Source organism: Eublepharis macularius, chromosome 8 (assembly GCF_028583425.1).
Source record: "Eublepharis macularius isolate TG4126 chromosome 8, MPM_Emac_v1.0, whole genome shotgun sequence".
Lineage (NCBI taxonomy): Eukaryota > Metazoa > Chordata > Lepidosauria > Squamata > Eublepharidae > Eublepharis > Eublepharis macularius.
In genome coordinates this window covers 43,846,738-43,859,790 of record NC_072797.1, presented here as the reverse complement: position 1 = coordinate 43,859,790, position 13,053 = coordinate 43,846,738, and the positions used below count along the sequence as shown (strand labels likewise).

The 13,053-nt window shown below is 42.8% G+C and overlaps 1 protein-coding gene across 1 annotated transcript in view; it reads right to left on the bottom strand.

Annotated features, from left to right (window-relative positions):
• The window catches only part of ZFYVE16 (zinc finger FYVE-type containing 16), a 42,177-nt gene that overhangs the window by 5,356 nt on the left and 23,768 nt on the right, over positions 1-13,053 (bottom strand). The window contains exons 12-16 of the mRNA XM_054987051.1: positions 12,060-12,164; positions 11,123-11,273; positions 10,554-10,634; positions 8,763-8,925; positions 2,104-2,209 (exon numbers count right to left, since the gene is read on the bottom strand). Coding sequence (XP_054843026.1) covers positions 2,104-2,209; positions 8,763-8,925; positions 10,554-10,634; positions 11,123-11,273; positions 12,060-12,164 — 606 coding nt within the window. The remainder of the gene's footprint in view (positions 1-2,103; positions 2,210-8,762; positions 8,926-10,553; positions 10,635-11,122; positions 11,274-12,059; positions 12,165-13,053) is intronic.

The following is a 13,053-nucleotide window of genomic DNA, read 5'->3' as shown; positions in this document are numbered from 1 at the left end:
GCCAAGAGTACCCACCTGCCATTCCCGACAACCCCGCTCACACCACTAATGGCCACACCGTTCCTCTGACAGGCAGGTGAGGGGCAAGTGGCAGTGCAGCCAATGGGGAGGCCATGATCCCCACTGCCCACCAACACACACACCCCGTCAGAGAATAGGCATCCCTGCCAGGGGGAGGCAAAGGAAACACTGAGAGTGCGGATAGGGCACCCACCCTCTTGCCCATCCAGCCCCCATTTCCGATGAGGGCCAGGCTGGTGGCTGCAGTTCTGTGTGCCTCCCCCCCACCCCCACCCGTCACCACAGGAAACAGGTTCTCCCTCCCTGAAAAGTGGGACCCGAAAGGCAGCAGGACCCAGCGAGGGTTGCATTCGCAGCCTGCAGCACTTGGGACCAGTCCCCAGGGTTTGGAGAGACAGGTGGGGGGGGGGGGTACTTCAATGAGTGACAGGAATGCCCACTGGAAACTATGCAAGAGGCCAGAAAGCCCATTGGAGGTGATGGGAGTGAAAAGCACCCACAGACTTATGGTGGTACCATTTGAACACATCACTGCATCACAAAGATCCAAGGAGAATGCGGGATGGACCTCGAGAGCCATGCTCCGGTTCTGGGGTGACGTCCCCCAGAGTGGATTGATGGCCTATGGGAGCAGAGAAAGTGCTCCAGGGGCCATCGTCCACCCCCTCCCCACGCCAGATTTCCCAAGTCCATCCCTGCCTCCACAAACAGCAAAAAGGAGAATGGTCCATCCTGCCCTGCCAGACATTCATGGGCCACACTTCAATTCCCACTCCACTGCCTAAAGTTACACTGGGGGCAAGAGGTCTGGGAAGCTGGTTGGGGTGCCACTTGAAACCTGCTCTTCTGGCCACACAGACCATCCCATCCATCCCAGCCCTGAGCCAGGAAACATTTGTGTGGGATGTGTGAAAAGATACCCCAATGGAGAGTTGGGGGGGGGGTACTGTCAATGTCATGGAAACAAGCAAACAGACAGACAGTTAGTTGTATTTCAACACATTTTATTAAACTGGAAAGGTCAAGAGGTTCTCTGGACATGTGTCTTGCTAATGTCCCTTGACTGGGAAGGGAGTTAAGACAGTTCACGCAGCAGTCATAGCTACAAAATCTATCTCCAGTCCTGCCCTTGCAGGGGCGAGGTTAAGACGGGGTCTGCCTTGCGAAACTGCTCCCTGGGCTGGACCTGAATGGAATTCGTGGAGTGCAAAGTGCTCCCAATTTTCCACTAAGTCCCCCAGTGTACTCATGACCCGTCACCATGAGTACCCACTCTCCTGCCTCGTGCACAAAGTCCCCGCAGCAGGAGGCTTCTGGGCAGAGCCTCCAGCTGCCGCTCACTGAGTTCATGAGTGGCACAGCCAGAGATTATGTAAAGTACATAGACAGCTGATTGGGCATGGGGAGGGGGCTCGCCCACCTTGGAAGTGCTGCAGATTGGTCCCCATGGTAGTTGCCATCCTATGCCCCATTCGGGCCACGGGCAGTGGGTCTGGGCGTGGGGACATGGGCCCAAGTTTTCCTGTTCAATGGCGCCTATGGGCTACGCCTCCTTTTTTGTGGCGTAACTTGCCACTGCTGCAGGGGGCGTTCCCGGGCCTGAGGCAGCTTAGGAAGCCGACTAATTTATGGGCCACCCCCTGCCCCGCCCCCTCCAGTGCTGGCGCGGGACCTTGCACCGCACTTCCGCCTCTGTCCAGCTGCCAAGAGTCCTTGCCAGTGGCGGCCCAGCCATGGCAGTGCACCTCGGGCAGGTGCCAGCGGAGAAGGGGTTACATCCACGTAAGTGCCATTTATGCCCATGCAAGCCTTAGTTCTCTCCCTGTGCACTTTCCACACCTTCCCTTAGGATTGCACAGAAAAACTGGAATTTAGTTGGACTAAAGATAAAGAAGTTGCTGTTTACATTTCATACATTTATGGTTATACAAAAGAAATATCACAGGACACACTGATGGGAGTGGGGATGGTGAATGAAGGCACAGAGCATATACACCACATGCACAACAGATGATGTAACATGTTCAATAGCATTCCTTAAGTGAATATTTGTTTTCTTTCAAAATAGCAACATTTACTTACTTCGGTACACTTTACTAGTTTTCCATCCATTTCAAAATCTCCTTCTTGAACTATTTTTTCACTTTGAGCTCCTTCCATTGACTTTCCATCTATTGGACTTGTAATTCTATGAAGTAAGTTTAACACTGCATTAATTGCACAATCAGGCACCAACGTATTAACTCCTCACCTACACTGAAAAAATGTTTTGGAGCATGAGTTCATATGACAGATTAAGCAGTTATGTTTTATAGGGTTCCTTGATTTGTCATTTTTATTTTTTGAAATCAAGTAGGCTGAAGGTCTGAAGTCCAGAATCCAAAAATACCATTTAACCTTTTATTGTGTCAGCCCAGTGAATTTTTGGACTGCTGATGCAATATCACTAAATGTTTTTGGCCTGCTTTAGAAACAGTAGTTCACCATGCAACATGGAGAGTGGGCTGCTTCTGAAAAAGCAAGCCCCTGCAAGTTCCTCAACTGCTTCTACTTTTCTTTGAATTTTGCTGAAAATCTCCAAGACACAGTACACTCTCAACGTACAATTTTGTGACTCAACAGCTTGTCTTTCCAAGACAAGGAGATGCTTTAGTTAGTGACTTCATATTATTTTGTTCTATGCTTGCCACTTAGCAAAAATACAGTTAAAATTACAATTTAACTTAAAATTACATGTCATAGGTAACAGCAGCTAAATCAAGAGGCCTAACTGAAGTTGGACAAAGGCACTACATGCACACAGGATATTTGCCCTTTGTTTGTAAGCATGAATCAAATTATAGATTCCTTAAGCTACAGAGTTGTTAATTCACGAGGAATGCCTTTCCAGGTTATAGATCAACAAAGCCTCAGTCTTGTATGTATTAAGTTGCAGTTGTTTAACCTCACCCACTAGTACCACCTCCAGATACAAGAGCCGTTTTTCACACATCTTTAAAATAGCACAATACTCATGGAAGGCTGCCGGCTTCCTCACATGATTTTTGATGCCATCCATTTACAAATTGGAGGCAGACAGCCATGAAAGTGCCATCAAAAATCGTGCGAGGAAGCTGGCAGCCTTCCATGAGTATTGTGCTATTAAAGATGTGTGAAAACAGCCAAGGTCAGAATATCCAACCCGCTTGACTCACCTGCAAAGAGATATTGTTAATTATTATCAAACTGATGATGCCACATTTCAAATCTCTAGACAACTCTCCCAGTTATTAAAATCCACAGGAGACAGAATAGAATCTTACAGGACACTAAAGGACGTGCATTGGGGGTCTGAACAGCCTTCCCCAGAGCCACCTTCTTGTAACAGCAAATCAGATCAGAGCCATCTGAGCGCAGTGCCCTCAATACCCACCCCAGCCAACCGAATAACAGTGTTGCACTTACCTGTAACTGTTGTTCGTCTAGGTCTTTGTGCAGGAATACACTGGAACTGTGCAGGCGCAGGCCAGCTGCCGGAAAGATTCACAAGCTCTCAAATGCTAGGGGGCGCTCCCAGCCAGTGACACGCATGGAGCGTTCCCGCCAAAATGCGGTGTTGCCAGGCAGAGCAACCCCTTTTCCCTGTTCCCCCTATGCCTCCGCAAGAATCTGAATTTCTCACAGTGGGGTAGGAGGGAGGGAATGTGTGCCTGCATGAAGACCTAGACAAAAAACAGTTACAGGTAAGTGCAACACTGTTTTCGTCTTCGGTCTCCAGTGCAGTCTCACACTGGAAGAATAGCAAGCTACTCACCATTGGAGGAGGGTGTGAGATGATCAGGCTAAGAGAAAGTGGAGTACTGCTGTTCCCACTGCTGCACCTCTTCTTGCATTTACATCCACTAAGTAATGTCTTATGAATGTGTCCGCAGATGACCAGGTAGCCGTTTGACAGATATCCTGTAGTGGCATGCCTCTTAGGAAAGCTGTCGATGAGGACTGCGCCCTAGTGGAGTATGCTCTGACGGTCACTGGACAAGCAACTTTTGCCAAGGAGTAGCATTGTCTGATGGCTGCAGCAATCCACCTGGAGAGTGATTGCTTAGCTACCTGGAGGCCCTTATGTGGGCCCGAGTAACATACAAATAGGACCTTGGATTTTCTGAAGGACTTGGTTCTGTCAATGTAATATAATAAAGCCCTTTTCACGTCTAACTTGTGTAGTGTGTGTTCTGATTCTGATGTAGGATTTGGGAACAGAACTGGTAGGACAACCTTTAGTTGTTAAGTGAGATCTGGAAACTTCCTTAGGGAAGAATTCTATACGGCGATGTAGAATGACCTATGGTTCACCCAGGTCGAAAAATGAGACCATAGTCTCATGGGAAGCATAGTCCAAATTGTGTGTCCCTGAGGAGGTTATCATCAGATGTTCACCAACACAAGGATTTGAGGATAGACCTAGTTATGGAAAGTTTCCTCTGCTGGGAGTCCCTGAGTGGGTCAAAGTGTCTGATAAACCAGTTTTGTAGGGGCCTCATGCAGAGGCTGGAAAAAGGTGTAACACCAGTTGTGTAAGCCATGAGACCTAGAAGTTTTTGTATTAGTAATGCTGATTGGAACTGGTTCTTCCTGAACCTGGAGACTAGGGACTGTAGTGACCTTGCCGTGACTAAAGGTAAGAAGGCTCTTCCTGTCTATGAGTGCAGTCTAACACCTATAAATTGGATGTTCTGGCTCAGAAGGGAGGACAAGGCCCAAACGTGAGATATTCTGGACGGTCATGTTACTGTGCTCCTGAAGGAGAGCTTTGAATCATGCTACCAGGAGCCAGTCATCTAAATAGGGGTAGATGGAGCACCCTTTAGACCTGAGGTAGGCTATGACTACTGCCATACATTGTGTAAAAGCATGGGGTGCTGAGGAGAAACTGAAGGGGAGGACTGTGTACTGAAACACTTCCCCCTGGAAGGAGAATCTAAGGAATTTCCTGCGCTCTAGGTGTATGGCAAAGTAAGCGTCTTTTAGATCAACCACAGTGAACCAGCTTCCTGGTTCTATGTATTGTAAAACCAACCCTACCAGCAGAGGGTTGAGGAGCGATCATCTCAAGAGAGTGAGCAGTTTGCTGGTTCTTTTTCATCTGCTGTAACGATTCATTGGCACGTTCCAAGAAGACAGAGGTCCCTTTGAAGGGAAATCTTCAATTCTGTTCCATTTCTTTTGGGGCAGCGCAGTGGAGCAAAGCCAGGAGTGTCACCTGAGGACAAAAGAGGATGCCATAGTCTGCAGAGTGATTCCCATAGGAGGAATAGAGGACAATAGAGGAGGCCATAGTCTGCAGAGTGATTCCCTGCTGACATCTGTTGTTTTTAAAAAAACAAATAGTGGAAACCCACAGCTTGGAGTGGATACTATAACACAATTCTCAAAATTGTTTTTTATAATTAAATAAATACAAAGTGCTACATGTTAAGTACATATAAATACAGTATAAATACATTTACAATAAATATCTAAAAGACATACAAAATATCCACAATCCAATAAATACAATATTACGGCCAACTAAGTCAATAGACTGTAATATGAAATTGGCATCCAACAGAGAGTTTGCAGTTGATTATTTCTCTCTTTCTCTCTAGCTGCAACAGCAAAAACGGATCCCAAAAGGAACAAAAAATATTCTACAGGTAAGTGTCCTGTAAGATGGTCATCAATCTTACATATTCCTATTAATTATTTTTTCTTTTTCTTTTTGCTGCAGGTGGAACCAGAGTCACAGGAAACAAGTTCCACAATCCCAACAAGGGCCAGCTAATATGTCTTGTTTCATTGGACCAACTTCATCAGGGGATATTCATAAAGTCCACCCTGCATCTGGAATACAAATCACTGACACACATGGAGTCTCGTGTGTAAGCATTTGGCACATGGTGTGCTCTGGCCGTGCGCAGAGGGGTGTTGCTATACAGAGCCTGGAGGACTTTACTTTTAGGTTTTGGAGTCTCTGAGGCAATGTCCAGGTTGAGGGCACGAGCCATTCAGATCATATGTTCTGAGAACAAACGAGAATCCTCCATAGGGGAGGGGGAAGTAGTGTCCCCCACTGTTTCTTCAGGTGATGGATCCAAGTATATATCCAAGACGGCATAGGATCGTGAGCCTAAATCCTCACCGTCATCAGAGTCAGATGGAACTGAGGATTGGGCTCGGAGGCCTTGTGATGAGGCAAGAGAAGCTGCCGGGATCGGAACCGATGTAGGTGGGGCTGGCTGGCTCAGAACCAACAAGGCTGAAATGGGGGGCAAGATAGGTGCTGCTTGCAACTAGGATAGAAAGTCCTGCCAGCTGAGAGTTTGCATATAGTGTGCGCTGACTGGCCATGGTGGAGCAACAGGTAGTGCGTTCGGCAGTGTTGAGCTCCATGCAGATCCTTGCAATTGGGTGGGTTCTGAGGAACTAGTTGTTGGAACTGGAGGCACATGAAGTGGTGCTGAGCCCGGATCTGGCGAGAAACTGGGCTGGAATGGTTCTGTTGGGCTAAGGTCTTCCTCCTCACGTCGCAGTAGTGGAGTGCGAGGTGGTGAAGGAGTCAGTGCTGCCTCAAGGATCTCCTCCTCTATGATGAGGGAGAAGGTAGATGTAGAAGAGTGATGTTGTCAGTGCAAATGGGTGGAAGCTGGGCACTTCGGAAGCTTGGACTTCATTTTCGCCTTCTTTGCCGAGGGTTCCAATGCTGCATGCTCCAACTGTTCTGGGGAACAGCGTTTTCTTGAATCCAACTTCAGCTTCAAGTGTTTGGTCAGTAATGAGATTCCTTTGGACATAGTAGTCTTCAGAACCGGCGGTCGGTTCCATTGTGGATCCAGGGTGCCCTTTCTGGACAGTGTCTCATCAGACCGTGCCTTCGGTTCCTGCTCGTCGGAAGATGCTGCAGCCGGCCTTTCAGAACCCATGAGGGACATTTCCCAGAGTGCAGCCTTTAAGTATGCAGCATGGTCATTTCTCGCCTTAAATGTGAAGCACTTGCAATGCTAGCAGGCTCCAACATCGTGTCCCTCACCCAGGCAAAGCAGACACAGGCTGTGCTCGTCTGAGTGTGGCATCTTGGTGTAACAATGAGAGTACTTCTTGAAAAGTGCTTTCTGAGACATGTCTTCTTCCAACAATTCAACGATCCAAGAGATAAGGAGAGAGAACAAGAGTAAGAGAAGGAGAGAGAAAAGAACCTCTCTCAGCAGTGGCAAGAAAGGAACTGAGGGGAAAAGGGGTTGCTCCACCTGGCAACACATGCATGCGTGTCGCCAGCTGGGAGCGCCCTCTTGCATTTGAGAGCTTGTGAATCTTTCCAGCAGTGGGAGTGCACTGAAGACCGAAGACGAATAGAAGGATACAACTGACAGTTCTGAAAGTCACAAAGACGTCCAGAAGTATCAACTAAGTCTCACTCACCCTGCCCCTCTTTTGGGGAACCAAAGCTGGTCAAAACCAAGTCTGAAGCTAGGCTAAAACAATTTAGATAATTAATCTAATGTGGAGCTGCACAGGTACTACACTTTGCCCCAAAAAGAGAAATTTACTACTAGTTAATAATTGTTTACATTGCTAGTGTCCAAGGACTCTTTGGGAGGGGGTCATCTTGAAAACACCTGCCTTTAAGATATTTAGGATATTCTGGGACAACACCATGACCATCACGGAAGTAACAAAGTCCTAAGTGGCACCAGCCAAAGCAACCTTGGCATGCTGATGTACCTAAGCACCAAAAACCTCAGGGTCGTTAATACAAAATCCAACAACACCACAAGTTCAGGCAGAGAGACTGTCAGCAGCAGCACCTTTAGACCCGATGATAAACTGTCATGACAACCCAGGTCTTATGGGATGAGTAAGGACCATAACAACATAATAACATTTAATTTATATACTGTCCTTCAGGACAACTTAACACCCACTCAGAGCGGTTTACAAAGTATTACTATTATTCCCACAACAACTATCACCCTGCGAGGTAGGTAGGGCTGAGAGAGCTCTGGAAGAGTTGTGACTGACCCAAGGTCATTCTGCTGGCTTCAAGTGGAGGAGTGGGGAATCAAACCCAGTTCTCCAGATTATAGTCCTGTTGCTCTTAACCACTACACCAATCTAGCTCCCATAATGGGACACATTTTCTAACACTGAGGCACAAATAAAATGCATGCACACACATCCCTATAGTGCACTAAGCTACTAAATCTGAGCCCACAATAGCAGCTTTCCCTATTCTACATATTCTAATTAGGTATACATTAAGTGGGTTGGTTACATTACTACTGTTTTAAGAGTCTAGCTTTCCTGTGTGGCAGTTTTGCTAATCGATATGGGTAGAATACTATGATTCCCTTCACTAAGCAAGGAGTCTTAGTCAGGAGGAGTTAATTTTTTTCCTCTGGAGTAAAACTTCTTCCTCCAGAGCAAAAATCCTCACTTGGCTGAAGATCGTCACCTTCGATGTTATTCAGTAGATTAACTCAGCATTTATAGTGTTCATAAAAAGCAAAATAAGGTGTCTAAACTTGTGTACAATGGAAAGTTAAATTTTGGTCCCTTTAAATTTATATAATTTCAAACTCAACACTAAACTAAGAAAACAGAAGTTGGTAAAAATTATCATAGAAATACAAAGTAGTATGTCAATTCAATTTTACTCAGTTACTAATTAGACATTTTAGCCCAAAAAAGTCTCTCTGAACGTGTTTAAACTCAAATAGCCATCATACCTCATGTTTGTTTTTTCTTCTTTTTGCACCCAACAAATGTCCACATATTCTCTCAGATCACCTGAATCTACTTTGCCACATGTAATTTTAAAGTCCCTTTTTTCCCTTAAAGCTTGACGTAACCCCTCCATTGTCTCTGGAGTGATTTGTACCATTAGTCCATCTGTAGAGATAAAACTATTTTACTGAACATAAAATACTAAATAATTGCTAAATACAACAATTCCAGCACATAAAGATATGTTTTGTATACGTTACCAAGCAAAACCCGTCTGTATAATTTGGATTAATTTCAATGATATTTAGTATTCTTACTATCATAACTCCAATTTCACAAATATGGTAAGGATAAAACATTATTCAAAAAGAGCTAAATCTGTAAGAAACTAAGGTTTATATTAAAAATTATATAAATTGTTTCAATAAAAGTGATGGGGGTAAACAAAAGAAAAATACTTTGAATTAACTTTTTTCTATGTATTACTTATATTGTTCCACAGGCTACGTAAATGGAATTGTACAGGTGGATACTTTCATAAAAGGAATTAGGGTTGTAGTTTATTGTATATATTGTTTGTGCTGCATGTTTTTTAATTTTTTGTAATCCAGATGCTGCATACTTTATATATATTTTACACTGTTTTCTTTATTGGACTGTTTTCCTAGTTTTGTAATCTGCTTAGACAGATAACAAAAAAGAGGCAACCTCAGTAACAAGCTCAGCTACAAACAGAGGAAAAACCCCACCGAGGAAGAAGTGTAATAAATTCAATGATCACAAGCCATTTGTCAGTAATCCTCTATATGTGCATAGAAGTTAAAAATATAGTGTTCAAGTGCTGTAAAGTGTTCAAGTGCTGTAAACTATGATAGTGTATAACCCGAACGACACTAGTATGAATACAGTATAAATATGTAATAAATATAATAAATAAATAGACATCAAATATAATAATCATTCAGTATTATCTTGCAAATGCCACAAATCCATAAATCCACAAGGTGTCTGTTGCCAATCAAGGTAAGTCTCACTCCTGGAATGTTCCCCACTGGATTAATGGTTCATTATTCTTATCATTGCAGGAATTTGCACGAAGGAGAATGCAAGAAGTTTGTTGAAAAGTCTTTAGGGCAGCCCCACCTGATGAGCTGGCTAGCTACAAAAAGCTCATTTCGAGCCTCTTCTTCAAGGGCACAACCAGTGGCAGGTCTTCAAAAATGGTTGAAGAAGATGCTTGAAATGAGCTTTTTGTAGCTTGCCAGCTCGTCAGGTGGGGCTGCCCTAAAGACTTTTCAACAAACTTCTTGCATTCTCCTTCGTGCAAATTCCTGCAATGATAAGAATAATGGACCATTAATCTGGTGGGGAACATTTCAGGAATAAGACTTACCTTGGTTGGCAACAGACACCTTGTGGATTTATAGACTCATGGCATTTGCAAGATAAGAGTGAATGATTATTTTATTTGATGTCTATCTATTTATTACCTATTTACTTTTATACTTTATTCATACTAGTGTGGTTTAGGTTATGATGAAGTATACACTATCATTCTTAGTAGGTTTACAGCACTTGAACACTTTCTATTTTTGACGTCTATGCACATATATTGATTACTGACAAATGGCTTCTGAGTTCTGATCATTGAATCTTAGACAGGTTGACTACAAGTACAGTAATAAATAAATAACTAAGTAAAAGCTTATTCCACCCCCTCCCCAAGGTTCGTATATCAATAATTGTCAGAATTTGAACTATTACTTTAGCTTAAGAATAATGACAATTCGTACCTTCAACAATACTGGATTTAGCAAGGAATCCAGAAGATGTTTTTAGGGCTCCATTGAACACAACAAAGCTTGCCCCTGTAACTAAGAAGATACCAAATATTTCAGTCACCCATACTACATTTAAAGTATAACATTCTGTGCTATATGCAGTGTTCCCAAAACCTGTGGTTCATATATACATACATACATACATATATACACATATATATGAACCACACACACACATGAACCACATATATGTATGTATGTATGTATGTATGTATGTATGTATGTATGTATGTATGTATGTAATTCATAATTGTATGCACATTTAAAACACTGTGTAGGAAATTCCTGCTTACTGATTATCTGTACATTTTCTGTTATAAAATAAGGAACTTGATTACTTCAGTGCTAGGAAAGTGGGGCGGGGGGGGGAGTCATTTGTGGTTTTATTTTGTTGATTTTTAAATTGCCATTCTTTCAATTATGATTTAGAAACTGCCTTGAATCACAAGAAACGTCAGGATATAAATATTTTAATAAATAAAAAATAAGCAAATGAACACAGTACACTGTGAGACACTTACCTTTTCTAGGTTGTCCAGTTGCACTGTTTGCTTGAGTTTGATAGACTCCATCACTGTTCTGCATGCAAACTAAGTGAGAATCTGCATCAGAACTAAAACTTGCTCCAATGCTAATGACATGTTCATTAGAAGTATTCATAACTTTCATCACCTGCAATTATAGAAATGCCACTAAAAATCTGTATTAAAGCATTCCTTTATTTCATTAATCAAGTCTTAAAATAATTTATTAGTAGCAGCCTAATTTATCTGCACTTAACCCCTCCAAACGTCGTATGTCTATGTCAATTTCTTAATACCTCACATCCTTTTCAAAAAAGATCCATACTGCCATTTCTATTCGGTACAATGTAGGTCATTAAGGAATCCCTGCAGTTGCCCAGCCACTTCTTGTTCAATCATCTTGCTCAAGAATGATATACATGAGGCGGGGTGATAGTTATTCAACTCTCCTGGGTCCAGAGTAGGTTTCTTTAGGAAGGGGCACACCACTGTCGACTTCCAGAAAGGAGTGACCACCCCCTGTCTCTCAGGGAGGGATTTACTGTCTCCCTTACCCAGTCCACCAGTTAGTGCAAAAGCAGTGAATCAGCATCACAGGAAGTTCAATGCAAAGACATTAAAATACTACCTACTGATATTCTGAACAGCTGAAAGCTGCTTTAAAGCATAACCATTAACCAAGCTTAAATAGATAGGGCGTGAGATAAGCTACTCCCTCCCCACTAGCATTCATTCTTGCACGATTTGTTGATGTCTGTACTAATTTTAATCATTATTCTAATCCAAGACATGAATGTTCAGCCCCCAGATTATGTCTGCAACTACTCTGTATTAAACACGGTTAACTTTGATGCAGGCACAATGATAAAACAGGGCATTTTAATCATGATTAAGCCTAACATCTATATGAGCCCTAATTAGAAATTACACTTACCTCATTGTATCTGTTCAAAGGTATTTTAATGCAGCTTCTACCCATTTCCATATGAATAAATAAGTTATCTATTGTATGTAAGGTATATTGATAATTCCTAAGATCCTGCAATGAAACATGAAGTTGGTTAATCTAGATGCTTAATGTTGAGCTGAACAGATACTGTTCATTTTATACAAAGAAATACTCAAATTCTGCCAGCAAGCTATTTACAACAACCTTAAGAAAAGAACTATTATCTGCTGACTAGAAAAGCTGTACTTTTGTTTTGTGGACAAAATACTTAGGGCTTGAACCTAGGATTATATTGCACTAGCAGATGGATCTTTGTCTTATGAAAGCAGCTTATGGGCATGGGAAGAGACATGTCTTGCCACAGGAAGGCACCTTGTATTGGAACAAGGCTATGCTGTTAGCTAAACAGATTCATAAAATGCACTGTGTCCACAGCACTTGAGTTAACCTTTTAGAGCAAATCAAGTTCAAAAAGGAATTGTCTGCCTTCTAATGAAACAGCAAGAGTAGATATATTTTAAATCTTCAGATTATTCTATGGAGTGCATTTTTAAGATGAGAATTTGGAAAAAATATTTAATGTCTTGGACACCTTGATTTCCTTAGTACAATAACAACATCATTCGATTTATATACCACCTTTCAGGACAACTTAATGTTCACTCAGAGCAGTTTACAAAGTATGTTTGTTCCGCAGAGCCTGTAAAACGGAGATGTTCCACCAGGACTTTGGTTGAGGACCAGTGGGTGTCCCCCCTTTATCCTATCTAAGATTGCTACCTCTTCTATGACTGCCCTCGGCTATGCATTTTACCCACAGCTATGACCTATGCAGGGCTTTTATTAGTATCCAAAGTAGCCTATGTATAATGGCGCTAGAGTATTTTAATATAAGTTTTTAAATCTGTTTTTAAAGTTGACTATTAATTTATTGTGTTTTAATGATGATGTGAGCCACCCTGAGCCCATTCGTGGGGAG